This window comes from Rhinopithecus roxellana, chromosome 12, assembly GCF_007565055.1.
Source record: "Rhinopithecus roxellana isolate Shanxi Qingling chromosome 12, ASM756505v1, whole genome shotgun sequence".
In the NCBI taxonomy this organism is placed as follows: domain Eukaryota; kingdom Metazoa; phylum Chordata; class Mammalia; order Primates; family Cercopithecidae; genus Rhinopithecus; species Rhinopithecus roxellana.
The window spans coordinates 53,733,411-53,757,642 of record NC_044560.1 but is presented as its reverse complement, the minus strand read 5'-3'; the positions used below and the strand labels follow the sequence as shown (position 1 = coordinate 53,757,642).

The following is a 24,232-nucleotide window of genomic DNA, read 5'->3' as shown; positions in this document are numbered from 1 at the left end:
TCCAGCATGATCTCTCTCCTGTGCTGCTTTTCCATAGTACTTATCATCATCTGACACTCTTCATTTCACTTATCTTGTTTGTTGTCTGTCTCCCCTCATTAGGATATAAGCTCCAACAGGGCAGAATTGTTTTGTTTGTTCCATTATCTGTAACAGTCCCTAAGACAGAATGGGTGCTCAACAAATATTTGGTGAATGAATAAGTGAATGTTAAGACCTAATAGATGCTCATGACATGAAAGAAAGGAAACAGATCCTGAGCACAGAGAACTGTATGTGTGTTCAGGCATGAAAGAGAAAGCATGGCACATTTAAAGCACTACCTCCATAACATCAAATACTGAGCTGTAGTAAACTTCACCTATTTAAGGTCTGGCTCCCCAATAAGAGTGTGTTACTCAATGGAGCTCTATCTAATTCTCCATTGTATCTCCAATGTCTATTCGATACCTAATCACTTGTACAATATCCCCAACAATATCCCAGAACCTCTGCCTAAATACATTTAGTGACCAGGTGCTTAGGACATTTTGAGATTACCTGTTTCTGTTTTGCCCGTTCAACTGAAATCTATCTCCACATAACTTTGACTAATACCTTACCTGACCACAATTAGATAGGACATTATTTTCTGGGAACCTTCATTTTCTCACTTGTGAAAAGCAAATGCTTTTTGCTTTGCTCATTATTATAACTACAAGGGGTTTCTGTGAGTACCAAGTAAGATAATGCATGAGAAAGTGTTTCTTAACTCAAACCTCATATAATCAAAAGTGAAGAGCAGTCATGGTTATCTAAACTACCCAAAAGTCATTCTGCACAAATTTTTACTTACAGGAATAAAACCCCACTGAAAGCACATTTATATTTCTTTTTTTCTTTTTTAAAAAAATATTTAAAAAATATATATTTTTTAAAGACAGGATCTCACTATGTTGCCCAGGCTGGTCTCAAATACCTCACTTCAAGCGATCCTCCTGCCTTGGCCTTCCAACATGCTGGGATTACAGGTGTGTGCCACCATGCCCAGCCCATATTTCTCATTTTAGAAAGATACTCCAGGTTCTCTCAAGCAGTATGTTCTAATTTGTCTTAACGGAAATGGAGGATGAAGGCGGAGAGAAGGAAAGGGTAAGAAAGGCATTTCTATTTTTGTGTGTAGAAAGAACACAGAATTGAAAGTCAAGTAACGTGGTTTTAAGTCCCACCATGAGCTGTGTGATTTGGGACAGGGTTTCTTAACCTTGGCTCTACTGACATTTTGGGCTGGACAATTATGTTCTGTGCACTGTAAGATGTTTATCAGCATCCCTGGCCGGTAACACCTCTGTAATTGTGACAACACTAAAACAGCTCCATATATGCGTAATGTCTCTGGGGTGGGATGACAAATCACCCCTGGTTGGTTAAGACTTGATATCTCCATACCTCAGTTTCATCTATAAAATGAAAATATTTACCTACAGATCCAAGATCTCTTCTGGCTCTAAAAATGCTAAAATTCTACTACAAGTCAAAATATAGGTTGTTAAGAAATGCAGTCTTACTAATGGGGAACAAATTATGTAATGAAATAAGGTAAATATTTTTCTTCGGTTTTCCTTAATAAATAATAAAACATCCTTGGGTATTTAAAATGATTCATTCATAAAATCTTTTTAAAATAAGAGATCTGAATTAGACATTTCACAAGTGTCAGTATAAAAAGATGAAAAGACCATTCTAGAATCTGGATTAAAAGAGCTTGATAACCAGGACAGGCATGGTGGCTCACACCTGTAATCCTGGCACTTTGAGAGGCCAAGGCGGGCAGATTACTTGAGGCCAGGAGTTTGAGACCAGCTTGGCCAACAGGCAAAGTCCCACCTCTATTAAAAATATAAAAAGTAGTCAGGCATGGTGGTGGGCACCTGTAATCTCAGCTACTTGGCACGAGAATCACTTGAACCTGGGAGGTGGAGGTTGCAGTGAGCCAAGATTGCACCACTGCACTTCAGTTTGGGCGACAGAGTGAGACTCTGTATCCAAAAAAAAAAACAACAAAAAAACAAAAAACATGATTAACAGATGCAATGCATACTTTTTGATTCAATCCTAGATTACAATTTCTATAAAAGCCTATAGATGATATTTGTACTATAAATGGAGAATTTGAATATGAACTAAATAATAGACAATATTATCGTATTAATGTTAAATTCCTTTCGTAGGATAATGGTACTGCAGTTCTGTAGGAGAACGTCTTTGTCCTTAGGAGATTCATACTAAAGTATTTAGGAGTCAGATGTCCTGACATTTGCAACTTATTTGAAATTGTTTCAGAAAAAGTGTGTGTGTGTGTGTGTGTGTGTGTGTGTGTGTGTGTGTGTGAGATGGTGGGGGGCGGGGGGGAAGAGAGGGGGAAGAGATCCAGCTGGTCTCAAACTCCTGACCTCAGGTGATCCACCTGCCTTGGCCTCCCAAAGTGCTGTGATTACAGGCGTGAGCCACCACGCCCAGCCTGTATACTGACTCTTAAAGCTTATTTTTAAAATATTCAATACCATGTGCAACTGTGGATAGACTCAGGCAGGGGATCACTTGTACAAGCATGCTAGTCGAGAGAATGACACAGCACCTTCACAAGTGACAGCAATTGCTCAATCTTCCTTTCCTCAACTCCCACCATCTTTATAAACTTACGAATAACCAAAGTTTAAAAGTACCTAATGAGAAAGCAAGATAAACTCTAGAATAAACACTCTGGAGCATGAGTACAATAAGACATTTTAAGTGAGAGAGATCACATTCATAAAACTTTTACTACTGTATATTGTAATTGTTCTATTTATTAGTTCCTGTTGTTAATCTCTTACTGTGCCCAATTTATACATTAAACTTTATCACAGGTATGTATATGTAGGAAAAAACAATATATGTAGGGTTCAGTACTATCTGTGGTTTTCTGCATCCTCTGGGGTTCTCAGAATCCATTCCCCACAGATAAGGGGAGACACCAGTGTATATCTAACAAAGGAAATGTGATGATTAAATAGAGAAAGTTTATGAGGAAGGATATATTAAAGATAACCTACAGTCAAAGACTTCCTCAGGTCAGAAGAACAGTATGGTAAAGTAAATAAAATACATCTCAAGAGGCAGAAGGTTGGGTTCCTTTTCTGACTCTGCTGAGCCAAGAGTCAAGGTCCTCCTCCTCCCTAAGCTGACAAGGCTTACCACCACCAGATCTCCATGGTCCCAGTTCTGAAACAAATAATCCATTTTAATCCTTAAAGTTTCAACTTTTAGTTCTACTTACTGGAATAAGGAGAGGGAAATGCAGGAAATATTGTCAGCTCTACAGATAATTGTGCTGTTTTATGAAGTATACCTTGCTAAGTAGTCTTAATATTTCTCTCCCATATTACAATCACTATGAACTGGGAGAATACAAGGTAACTGCATCATTTCTAATCTTCGATCCTCCTTAATAGATGCTTAAAATTTCTCTACCACAGGCATGTTTTATACTTCAACCATAAAAAGCTCAAAGTATTAGAAAGCAAGCAGCACTTCCTTGTTATTCTCTAAAGGTGTCAGTATATCTACACATATATCATGAACCAATTGTTTTAATGGTATAAATCATATATTTTTGGCTGACATAATTCAACGCAGAGAGTCTGGTTGCTCAACAGACACCTGACATTTTCTCAAAATTAAATACATTACATACATGTGTGTGCATGTGCACATCTAAAATATTTTAGCTGTTAACTAGGGAATTATAGGATGATCTACTGCTACTGTAAATCACCAAAATATTTCAAAATAAGGTAGACATCATGAGAAGTGTATTACTAAAAGAAAAATCATTAACATTTTCCAAGTTTTAGCACAGTTCATTCCAATATAAAACTGACCACAAAAGCAAAATACTTATAATAAACTAAGCAGTCCTCATGTTATTAATGCCAGACAGGTTTTTATTTACAGAGTTACTGCTATTTCCACCATAATTAAGTCTTTCAAAAATTACCAACATTTCTCTAAAGTAATTTTTTTTATTATCAATAATCATTAAGAGATTTTTAGCCTAAAATAAGACCTAAAGCAATTTCTCTTTTTGGGAAAAACTGATACACTTATGCTTTTAGGACAAAAAATAATGCCATTTCATTAAAATAATTAACATCACTCTTTAAAAAGATACTAGTTGAGAGAGTCATCAATCTACTAATATTAAACATCTAACAGGCAAATAAATACAAATTCTGTATATTCCATGACACTAAAGAAATACTGCTTAAAAAATATATCATTTGGCTTCTTGGCAATGGATACCACTATGAATCAAATTACATCACAAAAAATTCTAGAGGCACTATACAAATGCTTTTGATACACAGATTTAAGCTTTCATATTTAACCCACAACTCTTCAAGACCTCTCTCTAGTTTCTGAAAGAGAATATTAAGATTTATTAGACTTGGGGCATAAGAAACCAACCAGCCTTGAATTTATAATAAGAGAAGGAAAATGTCTGATTTGTTCACCATTGTATTCATTTCTAACATCTCGCTTAGTACGTAGCACACAATAAGTTCTCAATAAAAACTTACTGAATGGTTATTTTGTTAAACTGGATCATGGCTGTTTTGCTGCTCTGACATTTTCAGTATAATGCCTATTCTTTCCATTGGAATTTGATCTAAACCATTATTTAATTTAAAACTAGTTTTTATTCTGAGAACTCTTTATTTTCTACTTAATAAAAACAACAGAAATAGCAGCCCCACCTTCTTAAAAATGTGCAGACATGAGAGTACATTAAAGTATACAAATGACAGAAAGAAAGTTAAGTAACAGATGAGACTGTGAGTGCAACTACCAACGGCCCCACAATGAGTAATACTGCACAGGTCACAGGAACAGAGGTCACCAGGGAAGGCCATGTCAGCCAAGTGTGTGTTTCCATTCCATCCCTTTGGCCAAAAAAAGGGCTCTAAACACAGCTGTTTTCAAAATGTAGTCACCACAGAACTTTGAGAGTCTTCAAAAGCTGGCAGATAATCTAAAGGTCAATCAAAATACACACTGGAGTCATATATAACAATGTCCTAAAAACAATTAGCAAGGCAAAATGCTGTGAGATACGGGGGCAGGACAAGGGGAGCATGCAGAAAAAGAACAGAAGGGGCAGAAAAGGCAACGAAATAGAAGCTCCATTAAAGCTTAAACAGTGACTCAAATTTGAAAAGTCCTGCTGAATTGCATCTTCTGAGTCAGTTTTCTTAAAGCTAGAAATAACTATATAACAGAACAGTCAAATGTGAATTCTAGATTTAAAAAAAATAGTTCCCAATGATGTGCTAGGAAGCAGTATACATTTTTCCTTATTTCAATTAGATAAAAAGCAAATTAAATCTTTTTTATATTTCATTTTCCTCATTGGTAAAGTTTTTGAATAATTTTAGAGTCTGCAAAATTTTCCTAAGAATTATGCAATACTTTAATCTTTTTAACTACTCTCATTTGAACACAGTTTGGTTTGCTTTTAATTTTAATAAAGTTTATATACTTTTTAAAAGCTCATGAAAGAAAAATTCTAAACACAGAAAAATAGGCAGAGTATAGCCCCATCACCCCAAAATAACAGTATTAATATTTTAGTACAAGCTTATTTTCAAAATTAAGTATGCATATTTACATGTATACATGAGAGGTCCCATAGCTCTTAATTTCTTAAAGGAGTCAATGAATGAAAAAATTAAGTATTCTAGATCTAGTCTAAAATGATGCCCACTTTATAGAGGAGAAAATGGAGTTTCAGAAAGGCAAACTGACTTGCCAAATAACAGCAAGAAACAGAACGCTGAACAGAAAGGTACAGTCTCCCAAATCCTGGGCTGAATACTCTTTCAAATACCATGAGACGTTTTCTTTCATTTCATTTATGATTTTCTTTCCATCCAACCACTGAGTCATCTCTCTATCCAACTAAGTATTATTGTGAGCCAGTACTAGGGACACAGAGATAAAAACAGTCCTGTTCAATGCCTAATGGGAATTATCAATACACACGTGCAAATGCAGAAAAATTTTTAACTGTTTTACTTGGTGTACATGCAAAATGCAGTGGGAGAATGTAGTGGTGTAAGACAAGTGTTCCCTATAGAGAAGTGGCAATTGAGCTAACCTTGAAGAATGATTTAGTGTTAGACAGGCAGAAGAGATATCGGGGAGTAGGAATGAGAATGGGAAAATAGCAGCTAAACTGCAAAAGAGCTTAGAACAGGAAGGCAGGAGATAAGACCAGATAGGTAAGTCTGGAGACCTTGAAAGAAAAGGAGTTTAGGTTTTACCTATACGATATGAGGAACCACAAAACCATTTTACCAAGATTATTCCACAATTAAAACTTACATTTTAGAGAAATCATTCTTGTGCCAGTGAATGGCAGAGAAAAACACTAAAAAAGAAAAAAGGGTGGCGGGGAGGACATAAGCCAAAACCAGAGTAGTAATAGTGAGGATAGAGGGAAGGGGCATGAGAAATATTTAGGATTAGAATAGGTTATTCCATAAGAAAGAGAGCAAGGAGTCTAGAATAACACAGATGATTAATGATAGTGTTGCTATTCACAGAGTACCTTCATATTTTCTAGGATCTGAAATACATCTTAAACTGCTACCAAGGCTGGGCATGGTGGCTGGCTCACACCTGTAATCCCGGCACTTGGGGAGGCTGAGGTGTGCAGATCACCTGAGCTGAGGAGTTTAAGACCAGCCTGAGCAACATGGCGAAACCCCGTATCTACAAAAAAGAATACAAAAATTGGCCAGGCGTGGTGGTGCACACCTGTGGTCCCAGCTACTTGAGAGGCTGAGGTGGGAAGGATCACTTGAGCCTAGGAGGCAGAGGCTAAAATGAGCCAAAATCGCCTCACTGCACTGCAGCCTGGGTGACAGAGTGAGACTTCGTCTCAAAAACTAAAACAAAATAATAAAATTGTTACCAAAATGCTCCACACTATAGATTACCAACTATAGTTCTCAAAAAGCAATTAACGTTCAACCAAAACTGAAAATATAGGAGAAATGGAAAAGGGGGAAAAAAAAAAAAAGGAAATGCTGAACTATTTATGAAAAGCTGGGTTTTAACAGTACATGAAGCAGAGACTGAAAAGTCTTGGATTTGAATTTCTGACCAACAAGTCTTTCTGACAAAGAATTTAATTTCAGAAACAATTTTGGAAACCTACTGATACAGGAGTTAAGTACAGCTGGCTCTCTGTATCCATGGGTTCCATATCTGCAGATTCAACCAACTGCAAATCAAAATTATTTGAAGAAAAAATTAAAAATAAGACTACAACAATAAAAAAATACAAACAAGAAACAATATGATGTAACAACTGTTTACACAGCATTTCCATTGTATTAGGTATTATGAGTAATCTAGAGATGACTTAAAGTATAGGGGAGGATGTGTGTAGGTTAGATGGAAACACTAGGGACTTGAGCATGGCCGAGTGGTGTCCTGGAACCAGCCCCCTATGGGTATCAAGGGACAACTGTATTGTGTTGCTTTGTAAGTAATGGTTTTATAAAATATTCTTGATATAAACTTAAGTGAAAATATAATAAATAATGTCAAATGAATTTCACAATACAAATAACTGGCTTGATGCTACAGGAAAGTAAATTGTGTGCTACAACAACTACTTGTTAGTGTTTATCTTTGGAAGTAGGAAGCCTTTGGCGAGTACCTAAAATATTATTTATTTTTTAAGAGAACAATCACATCTTCAACTCAGTCCTTTAAAAGATTTCACAGACTGTTGCATCATGTCTGAAGCATTTTAATTTCTGGAAAGATTGTAAGAATAAAATTTAAACTTACTTGTGTTAGCTCTTCAGAGAAAATAAAAACAAATCAAATCTACGGTTATATATTCCATTAACTAGCTTATGGTAATCACCTCTAAAACAGTGGATTTTACTTCTCACACATAACACACACAGAGAAATAAAAAAATTGAAGCTAACAAAGGTGGGAGCCAGGTTTCTCACTAGTGGACAGACAAGTGACCTTGTAAACATACTATAAAAACAAATGGTTATAAAACACTTCGCCAAAACTCACCACAGAGATTATGGACAAAAACAATAACGTTGGCCAGGTGTGGAGGCTCACACCTGTAATCCCAGCACTTTGGGAGGCCGAGGTAGGCGGATCACTTGAGGCCAGCGAGACCAGCCTGGCCAACATGGTGAAACCCCGGCTCTACTGAAAATACAAAAATTAGCCGGACGTGGTGGGGGCATGCCTGTAATCCCAGCTACCTGGGAGGCTGAGGCAGGAGAATCACTTGAACCTGAGAGACGGAGGTTGCAGTGAGCTGAGATCGCACCACTGCACTCCAGCCTGGGTGACAGAACTATACTCTGTCTCAAAATAATAAAACAAAACAAAAAACAGCGCTGGTCATGATGATTCACGGCTGTGATCCCAGCACTTCAGGAGGCCGAGGCAGGCGGATCATGAGGTCAGGAGTTCGAGACCAGCCTGGCCAATATGGTGAAACCCCATCTCTACTAAAAATACAAAAATTAGCAGAACATGCTGGCAGGTGCCTGTAATCCCAGCTACTTGGGAGGCTGAGGCAAAATAATCGCTTGAAATTGGAAGGCGGATGTTGCAGTGAGCCAAGATTGCGCCACTGCACTCCAGCCTGGGCGGAAGAGCAAAACTCCATCTCAAAAAAAAAACAACCAATAATGTCACCTACTATCACCTACTGTCAATACGAGCTTAACAACAATTTTTATATCAGCTGTGACTGAAAAATGTGATAACACTAAACAATAAAAATTCCTATGATAAGGAGAATGAGAAATATAAGCTTAAAAAAAAGGAAGTAAAACTCCCTAGAAAAAAAGGGAGGAGAAAAACATTTACTCTTTTGAAAATGAAGCACAACTCTCTTAGCTGTACCTCTGTAATCTAGTATTGTGACTGAAATGTCCTCACGTCTGAATTTTCCAGGTATCTGAAGCCTACTTCTCCATCCGTCCAACTTTCTTCTTCTTCTTCTTTTTTTTTTTTTTTTTAAGGAAAACCTTACTAAAATACATTAAACATTCCTGACCCTCCTTAAGCAGACCATACTGGAACCTCTTCTTGACTGTGACATCATTGAAAACACAGTTATCCTCTCAGGGCCATGAAACACATAAAGCTGTTTCAAATCACCCTACACAAATTGGCTAGTGTGATTTGGTTGAGTCGGCTTTTAAAGCTTTCCTGTCCCCTCCTTGACCACTAAGCTGCTACTGTCACTTCTCACTATTGTCAAATGCTTGTCTCTAAGAGCTCATCACCTTGTGTTTAGACTGCCATAACACCATTCTAATTTGATAGGAAACCTAATATTGAAACTTGTTTGAACTATATTTTTTTTAAGTTTAAACACGAATGAAATGCATGAGCTTTAGTGCACCGAGAGCGCTTAGTGAGTGGAGTAGTGCATGAGCTTTAATGCATGTATGAAGGTGTTCTGAAATGGTTCAATCTTATGTGTTTACTTCTTATGTCTCTCTGTGGTTCCATATAAGGAAAATTTCCAGGAAAACTGAACTCCAGATTTGAGATTCTACTAAATCTTTCTTAATATTTTCTTATTAAAAGCAAAAAATGCCCTCCTTCACGCTCAAAGTAAATGGTATATGATATTGTAGGCAGTAAGTATAAAAATACTTAAGTATATGGACTTATTTTTCTATTAACATTGAAACCTTTTCCTCAAATTGCTAAAACATTACAACATTTGTTTTTCTAACACTGAAATTGTTTTCAAAATTTAAGCTAACAATATTACTATGCTGTATAAAGCTGTCACAACCTACGATTTCACTAAAACCACATTCACAGACACGCAAAAGGTACTCCCTTCATGCCAAATTACATTCATTCTAAAACTGAATGGCCAGGTAATTACAAGGTGAGACTCCAACCATTAGATTAACTCACAGACCTAATTCCCAAAGGAGATATATATATATATATATATATATATATACATACACACACACACATATATATGGATATATATATATGGATATATATGGATATATATATATGGATATATATATGGATATATATATATATATATTGGATCAGAAAGAAATTCTTATTTAAAAATTAGGCTATGCTGATTCTTTAATTCCCTATTTTTATTTCATCTACTTTCAACTGATTTGGGAAATTATTTCATTTTCTTACTCTAAAGCCTTTTAAGGGTCTTTTTTTAAAAATTTACCAAATCACAGTAATTCATAAACCACAGGTCATGGATTCAAATCACTAATAGTTAACTAAAAGCTACTCATTTGATATTCACTCCACACTCATACTAGGATTGCTGTATTTTGGGAAAAGAATAACATGAATTTTAACATAAACCTTAATTATACACACTGACAGTATTACAATTTTAATCCATTTATAATTAACACTTACTACCAAAGGGGAAAAAAAGAGACAGGAATGAGGTAAGTTAAGGAAGTACAAATTAATATGCTTTTTATTTTTATGTGACTTAGATATATTACAGCAGGACCAACTCTGGGGCTCTAAACTTAAAAAAAAAAAAGCAATGAAATCTTGAAAGCACTTCTGACAAAATAATACATCCAGAAGGAACATCCACATTAAAACAGGAACAAAGCAAGGAGTTCATAATGTTTATCAGATCACAGTATTAAATGTCACTTCTGGGAATATTAATTAACAGCACTAGACAGCTAAGAAAAGTATTTCCTCAGTTAATATGAAATTTCCTTCCCAAAACTTACACTTTAGTATTTTCTAAAGACAAACTTAATAAATAAGGTATTCATTATAGTATTAATGTACAAAGGTATTCCTTATGGATAAGGTACATTTCATAATTGTTAAGTTCTGTAAGATGCACAGGATACCTGGTTCAGATTTCTACTGACCCCCTGGAGGGATTACAAAGGCCTGACTCTTCCCGTTGTGCAAAGAACAGAACCAATTGGTACGCACTTAGGAGGCCAAAGGAGTTTACATTAGCCATGCAGTAAAGAGTGAAGAATTCTGACAGGGGGTTGGTTAAAAATCAGAGTAAGTTATTTAGAGCAGCTGTGAGAGATCACGCTCTTTAATAATAGAACAGACTCTTGTGTGCCGTGGAATGATTTTGAAGTATTGCTATTCAAAATCAAAACTGGACAGCTTCTCAAAGTCCCTTCCAGACCCAGAGACCAAGAACATTTACATCCAACAATACTAGTGAGAACCAAACACATCTTTTCTGAAAAACAGTATCTTTACTTACTTAATTGGAGGATATTAACAAGGTGGCTTTCTATGCAGTTCTGTGTTTTGCTAGATATCTGGGTCTTTTTTATCTGCATTCTCCTTGCTTCTACTGAACCGGAAGTTAACAGCTTTCACTGTTCAAATATTAATTTTTAAACCAACCCCTAATTACAGTAGGGCCCCAAACAGATTTACCTAACTAGCTACATGACCTTGGGCAGTCATTTCTCATAAAATGAGAGGCCTGGACTAAGACTCACTAGAATGTAAACACCATGTTCTGTTCACCACTCTACTCCCTGCCCCTGGGACAGGAAGGCATAAGAGAAAACCATTGCTATCCCCAAACTACAAATATAAAAAAAAACTTAAGTCAATTTTTTCTTTTCTAATCAATTAGATTTTATTGTTTTCCCAATTTTTAAAGAAGACAATGAAACTGAAATTTCCTATGCAGCAAATAGAAATGGATATAATTTAAAATAAGGTTCTGTTTTTAGAAATAAAAAGGGTTAACTATATAATAGCTGACAATCTTCACCCAGTTTTTTTACTCTTTTCTTCCTTCCCTTTAACCCATTACTGTGTCCTATTCCTTTTTCCTTGAAAGAGAGGCCAAAAGAGTGCAGGACTTACAGCAAAAGGGCCTGAGTACTAGCCCCACCTCTTCTATTAACTGACTCTGTGGGGACAAGTCACTTCCCCTTTGGGGCCTGAAAGGCTGCATTTGTTAAACAAGGGAGCTGCACTAGTTATTAATTTCTAAAGTATGCTTCTTTTTTAAAAATCTGATTCACCTTATTTTCTATCCATTATTCGATTCCTAATGCCTTGATTGGTGCTCACCACATCATTGCACAGTAGCCTCAAAATCTGTCTTTCCCTCATTATTTTTCCTTACTATCCATAATGTTACCAAACAAATTTAATCCCAAAACCATGAGTTGAGCAGAGTGAAAAGCACACTGGCTTTGAAGTTAGAGACCTGGGTTCACAGCCTCTGCCACCCACTACATAATCGTATCACTAAAATGGCTACGTTAACTCTCTCACCAAGGGTTAAATAAACTGTATAACGCACCTAAGACAGGGCCTGACACCCTGTAGATGCTGGATAATATTTATTGCCTTTCCCTATTTCCCAAGATCAAGAGCCTCAGTTTCCCACTGTGTACACCAAGGATGACCAAGAAGTTGCATAGGTGGCATGCATTAAGATTTTTAAACCACAGAGGCACATTCTGCGTTAAATGTTCCCAAAAGGCTCCTGGCTGTCAGGAAAGTGTCAGCCTGCCAACCTCTGCCAACACGCTTCCTGGGTAAAGCAGCCTCAGTCACCAGCTCCTCTAGAACTCTAAAAAGTAAACAGTGCAGCCTCCCTCCCCCAGGCCAAATCCACAGGTCTAGGAGAAATGAGGACTTGATGCACTGCTTCAAAAAGATGAAGATTTTATGGATTTTAATTTACCGCAAACCAAACTCCTTAGCCTGCCATTCACATAAGAAGCCACTCCCAATTCTTTGTACTTACATGTACTGGCAGTAAGCTAAGGTTAGCGCTAATGTTAACATGAATGCACCAAGCATTGTAATTTAAATTGATTTTCCAATCACAGGAAATTAAAAGGTATGACAAAAGAAAAAAAGAATCAAATCTGTCACATAACGATACACTGAGCTTTGCAGTTATACAAACACCTTCTGAAAAAGCAACGGCTTTCTTCTTGATTTCAAAACTGGGTCAAAACTAGAAGGAACAAGGGAGGAGTGATAGGAACTGGCAATGAGAAGCTCATTTCTTAAAGTGACTTAAGTACGGTTACTCAATTATATGGGAATTTTTAAAAATTCCCAAACTAGGAATAATAACAATATTTATTTCCAAATACTAGTCAACGATACAGCTGAGTTAGCGGGTTACAGGGGCAATCTAGCAACTCTGTCAAAGTGTGGAAGCCAAAGAAATTTTGTGCAGAAACCTTTTTTTTTTTTAAATGCCACCTTCTTGCTCAAGCTACTTCAGCCCCAGGAACTGTTGCAAAAGCATACAATTAAAAGGATATAAAACTGCTCAGGAAAAAGTCTTTCAGAAGGCTTAGCTTCTCTAAGCTTCCAAATTCGTATCTCTACCTAATAATGCAATCCCAATAATTTGAGATCTGTGCTTTTCTGTGGTCAGGTCAAGCTGCTCTACCGGCCCCTGAAATGAACTACCCAACGAATCTGACCAAAATTCCTGCCATGAGCTATGTTTCTGCAAAGTAATTATTCAAAAGCACTGCTGCTTCTGGTTGATCTTTTTTCTTCATTGTAGAAGAGTCCGTTTTCTTCCCCCATGTTCCTTGCTCACACCCCAAACTAAACAGGCATAGTTTTCTCCACCTAGACTTGAGGTCTCTGATTAAAGCCATTAGCCTCAAGACTCCTCCTCCACTTCCATTGGGCTCCCACCCTGTTCCGTGCCCCTCTGCATAGCACCTCAATATGACTACAATCTCTTTCCCCAGTCTAGTTTTCTCTCATTTCTGACCTTACCGATGACCAGTACTCCCTCTTAACCCAGACCTGGTCCCAGCTCTATCTTCCAATTCCAGTTCCCACCCCTGCCCAGGCCTCCCACCTCTGCCCTCTCAGTGCAATCCCCACTGCTCTAATACCTGATCTTATTCAAGTCCAGTGCCCACATCCCAGACTTTATTCAAGTCCTCATTCCTGGCCCCGGCTCCTTCCCTCTTCATTTTAAATCCTACTCAATGTCCCCTCTTTCCGATCCTTGACTAAAACCCCAACCTCATTCCTAACCCCAACAGTTTTCCTGTGATCCTGTCAAAGACCACTACTCCGGCCGGCCCACACCACTTTTTCTGACTCTGAACCTGGTGCCTCCGCCAATCCTTCACTGAAACCTCGTGCCACAAAATCTCCGACCTAGCCTAGTGCACCAGTACCCCATTTCCGACGCCCTACTGCACGCATCCTTCTCACTATACGCTCAAGTGTCTGTCTTCCCATCTCGGATGATAGCCCTGGAACCTCCTCCCCATCGTCGGCGTGCATAGCCAGAAGCCTAAGGGACCCCTCCTCACCCCAACCCACAGCTCTGCTCTCGGCATCCCTAATTCCCTTTTACACGCCTCTCCTAAGGGTCCCTCTCCCCACTTAACCCCAATCAAGTGACTTCGGTCCCCAACTGGAGCCTGGGGCTTCTGTCTCCGCCCCGCCCCCACTAAAGCCCCCGCCGAATGCCCTCTTCCCACACCAAGCCCAGCGGGGTGTGTCCCCTCCCAGTAACTCCAGCCCAGTGGCTTCCCACAGAGGTCTGGTGTTGCCCCTCCTCACCTCCGCGTCCACCACCTCGTGGTAGGCGGGCGGGGGGTCGAAGCCGCCCCCGCCTCCGGTGCTCCCGCCGCGGGAGGGGCCGACGCCGCCGTCACCTCCGCCGTCGCCCCGCGGGCCCCCGCCGGGCCCGGGGCTGGGGCCGCCGCCGCTGTCCATGGGCTCGTAGCCGCCGTAGTCGAGGCCCGGCCGCTCGTTGGTGAGCAGCGCCACGGCCTCGTTGATGTCGTTCTTGGCCAGGCGCAGGGCCTTGCGAATGGTGGCGGGGTCCGAGAAGCCCATGCACAGCAGCGTGGTCATGTGCTGCTCCTCCTCTGATTCCATGGCTTGGGCCTCCGGGCCGCCCCGGCGAGCGCACGGCGAAGCTACGGGTCCCGGGCCTGGCGGACCGCGCGGCGCACCCCCCGCGCCGCCTCCGCTCCCAGGTTGGCCCCTGCGTTCCTGCCCCGCGTGCTTCGCAGCAGCGGGCCAGGATGGGTGCGGGCGTGGGTTCTGCGAGCCGCGCTAGGGCGGTGGGGCGCTCAGGCGCGGCGGCTGCCCGGCCCAGCCCTGCGCGCCGCCATGTTGGCCTCCTCCCCCCTCCGCCTCCTCCTCCCCGGGCCGCGGGGCCGCGCCTCCGCTCCCGGAAGCGGCACGGGAGGTGACGGTGCTCGCCGTTGCCTGGCTAGGGGTGGCTGCGGCGTAGTCTGTTTCAAATGAAGGGGCCGCGCCGCCGAGCGTGCCTAAGGTGAAAGGGCTGCCGCGCAGCCAGGCAGAGGCGAGGGAGGCTCCTCCATCGTCGCCACCGCCCGCCCGTTTCGCCGGCAACAGGTTCCCCCGGGGCGGGAGGGGCCGCAGCGCCTAACGTCGCCGAAATCCCCTGGCCGGCCGAGCCTCCGCAGCCGCGACGCGGCTTCCCTGCGTTCGAGTCCCCCGAGCCTCTCCGAGCCCCCGTTGGACTTCCCCTCCCTGGCCGGCGCCGCCCGACCAGCCTCCCCGCATCCTAGAGGGAATTCCCTCGCCGCGGCTGTGAAGCACCTACACCCCGGCCTGAAATGCACCGCAGTCCTGAAGGAAATCCACCCTCATCCCACGCAGATTCACCCGCAACGCTGCCTGAATACGCCTGGCTGCCTACAGAAATTCCTGCCCAAACCAGACGCGTGGACCACCCGAGCTGAAATTCACGCTCACTGACACTCGACCCCTAGCCCCGCCAGCCCTTGCGGAAATCACCCTAAACCCGTTGAAATTAATTCTCAGCCGTCCGAATTTTCCTTCCAAGATTGACCACCTGTCTCCGCCAAACTGACTGAACTCTACCGAACTCTTATCCTGAAATCCCCTGGGAGTCCAAAATACATTTTTTCAGCCCGAAATCTAAATCCCAGTTATCTGTATGAAAACCTCCAGAAACCCAGACTCTGTTACTTCCTTCCGTCACAGACTCGTTCGAACATCGTGGACATCGCCTTCCCACATTTTCACCGCAGTCTTTGGCTCTGATTCTTTGTCCCTGCCTCTTGGGCAGCATCCTATCCCTATTTCTTTCCACCTTTGAGCATTCCTCTACCCCTTTGAAAGCCTGCTTTCTTTGCTTTCTCTTCTCTTTCACCTTTGGCATTGGCACTCTGGGGCCATATCTTTAGTTCCCTTGACTCCACCATCTAAGCCAAGGGTGTCCAATCTTTTGGCTTCTCTGGGCTACCTTGGAAGCAGAAAAATTGTCTTGGACCACACATAAAATACACTAACGCTAATGATAGCTGATGAAATGTTTTAAAACTCTCATCGTGTTCTAAGAAAGCACATAGAATACACTAACGCTAATGATAGCTGATGAAATTTTTTAAAACTCTCATCATGTTCTAAGAAAGTTGACAAATTTGTGCTGAGCTGCATTCAAAGCCGTCCTGGGCCTAAGTCCTTGCTATTTTTCCTCTTCAATTTCCTTCAATTCATAGTTCTCCAGGTTATTTTCCCACCCTTTCCCAAGATTCAGATATCTGTTCCTTCGTTCTTGCTGAGTTCATCTCCTATGCCTATTCTTACATACTTGCTGAGTTCATCTTCTAATGTTCTCATCCTGGTTTCTTCCTGAACCTGAAATCCAACTAACCTTTCTTTTTCATCCCATCAAGCCCCAGCTGTTGCCAAACCAGCACTCACTAAGATCTCCACATACACCAAATATTAAATTAGTGCCAGTACCCAGACATTGTCTCTGCATTCTGCTGGCATATTTTCCCCTGGACCATGAACCCTTCATACCTAGTAAATTGCCACCTATATTTGTAAACACCAGCAATTTGATTTACAGGGTGAATTTGTCACTATTGTTTACTTTTAAATGAAGTTACTGTATTTGTTTTTTCCATTAAATGCGACATTATAAAGCCTAGACTTCATATCCAAAGCAAATAAAGTCTCTTAATTTTTGAATTAAAAGTAACAAAAGGAAACCTTCTCATACTTCTGAACAACAATGACAAGAAGGGATGCCTATAATTGGTTTGAGTCACAATGTATATATTGAAATAAAATTTTATTAAGTGTGAACTTCTAGGTACACAATGAAGTTTTAAATGTTTATCGGAATTAATTTATTCAATAAATAATTCAATAAATAGTATATTCAATAAATTTAATAAATAGAATAATAAATGATTCTATTTACTAGGTGCCAGGCACTATTCTTGGCACAAACAAAAATTTGATGATGGCAAAGTGAGGGCATTCAATTCTGCCCTGTGTTTGAAGAGTTAGTGACTAAGAAATGAATTACAAGGAGAGAGGAAGTAACAGGTAACGAAAAAATTGTTTGCCACTAAAATTTGAGGTTGAATCTAAGAGGTCATGAGAGAGCCAACTGAATCAGATGGCACGTTAAAATACTCATCAACGGTGGCAGGTTTATAGAACATGACAGAGGAAGCTGTGCTTAGCTGAGAAGAGGAAGCAGAGAAGGAAGCAGAGAAAAACAAAGTCTGTGATAAAAACTGGAAAGGAGCCACAAAAGGCCACAAAAAACAAGGAAGTCCATTTTGGAACCGGATCCTGGAGTGACTGAAAAGGCAGAGTGTCATTTGAGGATGCGAGTAGTATAATCATACTTTTTTTGCATATAAGAAAGCAAGTGAGTACTTTAAACTGTGGAATTGGGATAGCAGGGGTGGGGCCTATGATATGAATATTCATAATTTTCATTTACATTTTTATTTTTATTGCAGTAAAATCTAGAAAATGTTGAGAGGATTTTTAAAAATTTAAATTACATTCAATTCCCATACCTCTTTCTCTAGAAAGGTTCTAAAGGAAAAAGAAAAAAAATAGCTACATCTAGAAGTTAGGTATGATGAATTATCTTGAAGACTGAGGGTTTTCTAATGTTAATAAGTAGTTTTTCAAATTATATATTGAATATCTGCTTTGAGTCAGGCTGAGGACTAGGGAGACAACTGTGAGAAAAACATTACACAATTTCTGCCCCTTTGGAACTTACCGTCTATAATAAAGGGAAATCGACAAATAATAGTCATAAAGCATGATAGGTACTTTGATGGGGGAATTTCAGGACAAAAGGGGCAAATTCTTGCCCTATGTGGGGGTAATTACCAAGTCTATGAAAACTGAAAAGTTTCCCAGAGAAGATGACATTCAAACTATAATCTGACATAAGATTGGAAAGCCAGGAAAAGGAGTATGAAATAAGGGGAGAAAGTTCAAAAGAACAGGAACAGCATGTGCAAAGGTCCTGTTGTGGGTGAAAATAAAGCAATTTGGATGAATTAAAGCCGGTGGAGTATAGAATTCTAGAGAGATATGGATTGAGCATTAACCTGAAATCTGGGGAAAAAAAATTTATTTTCTTATTCTTTTTTGTTTTCTTATTAAGAGATGGGGTTTCACCATGTTGCTCAGGCTGGTCTCAAACTCCTGAGCTCAAGTGATCTTCCCACCTCGGCCTCCCAAAGTGCTGGGATAATAGGCATGTGAGCCACTGCACCCAGTCCAAAATTTGAATTTTTTTTTTTTTTTTTTTTTTTTTTTGAGATGGAGTCTTACTCTGTCACCCAGGCTGGAGTGCAGTGGTGCCATCTCGGCTCACTGCAACCTCTGCCACAGGTTCAAGCGATTCTCCTGTCTCAGCCTCCCAAGTAGCTGGGATTACAGGCATCTGCCACCATGTCCGGCTAATTTTTGTATTTTTAGTAGAGGCGGGATTTCACCATGTTGGCCAGGCTGGTCTCAAGCTCCTGACCTCAAGTGATCTGCCTCCCTCGACCTCCCAAAATGCTGAGATTACAGGTGTGAGCCACCATGCCCAGCCCCCAAAATTTGAAAATTTGTGTGCTGACATGATGCCACAACTGGAAAACTCCGCACTTGACTTCATGTGATGGATTGCAGACAAAACATGGGTGGAAACTGAAAGCCTGCCATTGTTTGTTATTGTTGTTGTTTAACAGCTAATATAGGTATTCTGGGGATGATACTGCCCTGTTCAGGTACGCTGAACACATTATTCTTTCACTGTATTAAGCGTATGCCATATTTTTTACTGTTAAGTACTTAAGTGTGAATGGTATAAGAAAAAAATTGCTTATTGGTAGCATACATATTCATAGTCAGGAGTGATGGTGATGCCAGACAATCACAGATTGTCTACATCAGCAGCTCACATGGTGACACCTCTGCTTTCTGATGGTTCAATGTATACAAACTTTGTTTCATGCATACAATTAAAAATGTGTATTAGGTCGGTGCAAAAGTAATTGCAGTTTTTGCCATTGCTTTTAATGGCAAAACTGCAATTACTTTTGCATTGACTTAATATAAAATTATCTTCAGGCAGAGAGTGATAGCTCACACCTGTAATCCCAGCTCTTTGAAAAGCCGAGGCAGGCAGATCACCTGAGGTCAGGAGTTCAAGACCACCCTGGCCAACATGGTGAAACCCTGCCTCTGCTAAAAATACAAATAATTAGCCAGACATGGTGGTGGTTGCCTGTAATCCCAGCTACTCGGGAGGTTGAGGCAGGAGAATCGCTTGAACCCAGGAGACGGAAGTTGCAGTGAGCCAAGATTGCACCATTGCACTCCAGCCTTGGCAACAAGAGTGAAACTCCATCTGAAAAAAAAAAAAAAAATTAGCTGGACATGGTGGCACACTTGTGAGCTCAGCTACACAGGAGCTGAGGCAGGAGAATTGCTTGAACCCAGGAGGTGGAGGTTGCAGTGAGCTCAGATCGCTCCCCTGTACTCCAGCCTGGGTGACAGAGAGAGACTCCATCTCAATAAATAAATAAATAAATAAATAAATAAAATTATCTTCAGCTTAGGTGTATAAGGTGTTTGTAAAGGCTGGGCACAGTGGCTCATACTTGTAATCCCAGCACTTTGGGAGGCCAAGGCAGGCGGATCACAACGTCAGGAGATCAAGGCCATCCTGGCTAACATGGTGAAACCCCATCTCTACTAAAAATACAAAAAAAAATTAGCCAACGTGGTGGCACACACCTGTAGTTCCAGCTACTCAAGAGGCTGAGGCAGGAGAATCGCTTGAACCCAGGAGGCAGAGGTTGCAGTGAGTCGAGATCACACCACTGCACTCCATCTTGGGTGACAGAGTGAGACTCTGTCTAAAAAATAAATAAATAAAAATAAGGTTTGTATAAAACAAATGACTTTTGTGTTTATACTTGGGTCCCATTCCTAAGATATCTTATTGTGTATATGCAAATATTCCAAAATCCAAAAATGTCCAAAATCTGAAAAACTTGTGTTCCCAAGCATTTCAGATGAGAGATATTCAACATGTAGTAGTGAGAAAAGAAGCTAAGAAGGTGGACAGACACCAGTTCCAAGAGGGCCGCTTAAACTGCAATAAGGAAATTGAACTTTATTCTGAGGGAATGGAAAGTCACAGAAACATTTATGAGAGGACACAAATGATGCTACTTAAATTGTAAAAAGATCAACCTAACTCAGTTTGAAGAATGGTCAGAAGGGAGGAAAAGTGAAGGTAGAGAACCCGGTAAGGAGATAAAACCAGTTAGCCTTCCTAGGTAACCACTTTGGAATGAAAAGTTGAATTTTATTTTCTTATGCAGTGTACAATTTTTGTCTTTTGTCTTGTTTTGAAGCAGTTTTAGTGTGATATGTCTAGATGTGGCTTTCTTTTTATTTATCTTCAATGGAGTTTGTAGAGTTTGTTGAGTATGTGGTTTGAGGTCTTTAATTAGCTTGGAAAATTCTTGGTCATTATTTCTTCATATATTGCTTTTGTTTCATTGTCTCTCTCTTCTCCTTATGGGACATTAATTACATAAATGTGAGACCTTTTTCACCAAATCACATTTGTCTCCTATGTTTGTTTGTTTATTTTATAATTTTTTTTTTTTTGAGACAGGGTCTCATACTGTTGCCACGCTGGAGTGCAGTGGTGTGTTCCCAGTTCTCTGCAGCCTCAATCTCCTGGGCTCAAACAATCCTGTCACCTCAGCCTCCCAAGTAGCTGGGAGTAGAGACATGAGCCATCTGCCTGGCTAATTTTCAAAATTTTTTTTTGTAGAGACAGGGTCTCACTATGTTGTCCAGGCTGGTCCCAAATTCCTGGGCTCAAGTGATCCACCTGCCTTGGCCTCCTAAAGTGTTATATTCTTCTGTCTCTTCATGCTCATCTCAATATTTTTTTCTGCCTCTCTTCTCATTCACAAATTCTCCCTTCAGCTATATCTAATCTGCTGGGTTTTTTTTTTTTTTTTGAGACAGAGTCTTGCCCCATTGCCCAGGCTGGAGTACAATGATGTGATCTCGGCTCACTGCAATCTCTGCCTCCTGGGTTCACACCATTCTCCTGCCTCAGCTTCCCAAGTAGCTGGGACTATAGGTGCCCACCACCATGCCCAGCTAATTTTTTGTATTTTTAGTAGAGATGGGGTTTCACCATGTTAGCCAGGATGGTCTCGATCTCCTGACCTCATGATCCGCCTGCCTTGGCCTCCCGAAGTGCTGGAATTACAGGCATAAGCCACCGCGCCTGGCCTAATCTGCTGTTGTCTACTTATTGTGTTCTTAATTTTAGTTATTGTATATATTTCTATAAATTCACTTTAATTTTTTATGACTTCCACATCTGTGCTGAAGCTATCTTGTCATTTAATTTTGCAAACATTAATCACAGTTATTTACAGTTTGTGTCTGATAACTTCCAAACCTGGATCTCTTGTGGGTCTGTTTCTATTGTCTGATTTTTCTCTTGATTATCAGTCACTTCTTATATTTTTATCAGCATAGTTTTTTTGAAATGGAAAATTGTGTTTTAAAAACTGTAGAGATGACCTGAGGTTCTAGTTGATACCTTATTTAAGGGAGGATTCACTTTAGTTTCAACAAGCAGTTGGGAGTACATATAATAAGCAACTTAAGTCCCATTGTGCCTCCTCATTGGCCACACTCCCTCCAGGCACTGGCTTCTCTGAGCCACCAACCTGTGGCTGCCCTGGCCCACCTGCACCTCTGGCAGCACCATGACAGATCAGGCCTTTGTGACACTGACCACAAATGATGCCTACACCAAAGGTCCCCTGGTCCCGGACTCATCCCTGAAACAGCACAGGACCACCAGGAGGCTAGTCATGCTCCCCACCCCACAGGTCTCAGACTCCATGAGAAAAGTTTGAGAGAGAGTCTTTGATGAAGTCATCATGGTAGATGTCTTGGACAGCAGTGATTCTGCTCATCTAAGCTTAATGAAGAGGTCACAGTTGGGTGTCACGCTGACAAAGCTCCACTGCTGGTCTCTTACGTATTATTCAAAATGTGTATTCATGGATGCAGATACTCTGGTCCCAGCAAATATTGATGGTCTTTTTGAGAGAGAAGAATTGTCAGCAGCACCTGACCCAGGGTGGCCTGACTGCTTCAATTCTGAATTTATCAGCCTTCAGTTGAAACATATAATCAGCTGTTGCATCTTGCTTCTGAGCAAGGTAGTTTTGATGGTGGGGAACAAAGCATACAGAACACGTTTTTTAACAGCTGGGCAACAACACATAGCAGAAAACACCTGCTGTTTATTTATAGCCTAAGTCGCATCTCTATATATTCCAACCTCCCAGCATTTAAAGTGTTTGGTGGAAGTGCCAAAGTTGTGCATTTCCTGGGACGAGGCAAACCATGGAATTATGATCCCAAAACAAAAAGTGTCAAAAGTGAGTTCCACCATCCCAACATGACTCATCCAGAGTTTCTCATCCTGGTGGAACATCTTTACCACCATCGCGTTACCTCTGCTTCAACAATTTGGCCTTGTCAAAGGCACCTGCTCATACATAAATGTGGACGACGTCTCAGGAGCCATATCACATCTCTGTCTTGGGGAGATCCCCGCTATGGCGCAGCTTTTGTATCCTCAGAAGAATGGAAGGAGCGGTGGGAACAGGTCCAGGCTGATTACATGGAGCAGATTCCTTTGGCAACATGGAGAGGAAACTTGACACTTACACCGCCAGTAGAAACACTGCACTTTCCTGTGAACACATCCACTTCACAAGCCTTGTTTCTGATACTTAGTATCTAGAGCTGGGTTGAGAAAAGTCTGTTACAGTCGCTAGAGGTTTTCCCTAAAACTTACCAGATGAGAGGTTTTTGTAAGACAACAGGTGAGAACTGGGCAAAAGTTGTGAAGCAGCAATTCTATTGTTACCTGGACAGCGTTTTGCTTTTTAATCCTATTTAGCTTGTTTCCGAAATTCTCACTTTTGTTCACTGCCAACATACAAAGTAAGGGAAGCTCAATATTAAGCTGTTAAGGTGGCTGTATCGATTCTTAAAATCTGCAGAGCCTGGTTCCAAATCAGTCACTGCCTTCAGAAGTAGACATGGCATCTGATCCTTGCTTGCTTGCTGGTTGTACCTACCTTTCACTAGACCTGCATTTTAGAATTGCCCAGTGCTGCCAGGGTGAGTGATTGTAATTCTGCTTGCAGGTAAATATAGCTTATATTAACACTGCTGAATGATTCATAAACGTATCAATAAATAGCATTAACCCATTTTATTTCCTGGTCTTAGTGTCTGAAGATGTTCATCAGTTTTCTATGTATGGTAAGACAGCATGCTAAAATGCTTTTGTTCAGTCTGCATATTTGAAAATAGCCATATGTTCTCTGATGGTTACCTGCAGTGGCACCCTGTATGAAAAATAAAGACTTATTGCAGTAAAAAATAAAAAATAAGCAACCTTTGGGAGGCCGAGGCAGGTGGATCATAAGGTCAGGAGTTTGAGACCAGCCTAGCAAATATGGTGACACCCTGTCTCTAATACAAAAATTAACTGGGCATGGTGGCGCATGCCTGTAGTCCCAGCTACTCGGAAGGCTGAGGCAGAAGAATCGCTTGAATCTGGTAGGCAGAGGTTGCAATGAACTGACATCGTGCCACTACACTCCAGCCTGAGCAACACAGCAAGACTCTGCCTCAAAAAAAAGAAAAAAAAAAGCAATTTAATTCAGAGATTAGGAGGGTTTTTATGGGTTTGCTGGACCTCAGTCTTTGTGAGGGCTAGTCTATATTTGGCCCATCC

The 24,232-nt window shown here is 40.6% G+C and overlaps 1 protein-coding gene and 1 pseudogene across 2 annotated transcripts in view; one reads left to right on the top strand and one right to left on the bottom strand.

The window, feature by feature from the left end:
- The window catches only part of USP24 (ubiquitin specific peptidase 24), a 145,530-nt gene extending 130,191 nt beyond the window's left edge, over nucleotides 1-15,339 (bottom strand). Inside the window, exon 1 of one of the 2 annotated variants that reach the window (XM_030942132.1) lies at nucleotides 14,668-15,339. In XM_030942132.1, the coding sequence (XP_030797992.1) occupies nucleotides 14,668-14,988 (321 nt within the window). In that variant the 5' untranslated portion in view covers nucleotides 14,989-15,339. The remainder of the gene's footprint in view (nucleotides 1-14,667) is intronic. The other variant, XM_010372705.2, reaches the window with a different exon arrangement.
- Nucleotides 15,340-22,175: 6,836 nt separating this feature from the next.
- LOC104669746 lies at nucleotides 22,176-23,220 on the top strand (annotated as a pseudogene).
- The last annotated feature ends 1,012 nt before the right edge of the window (nucleotides 23,221-24,232 follow it).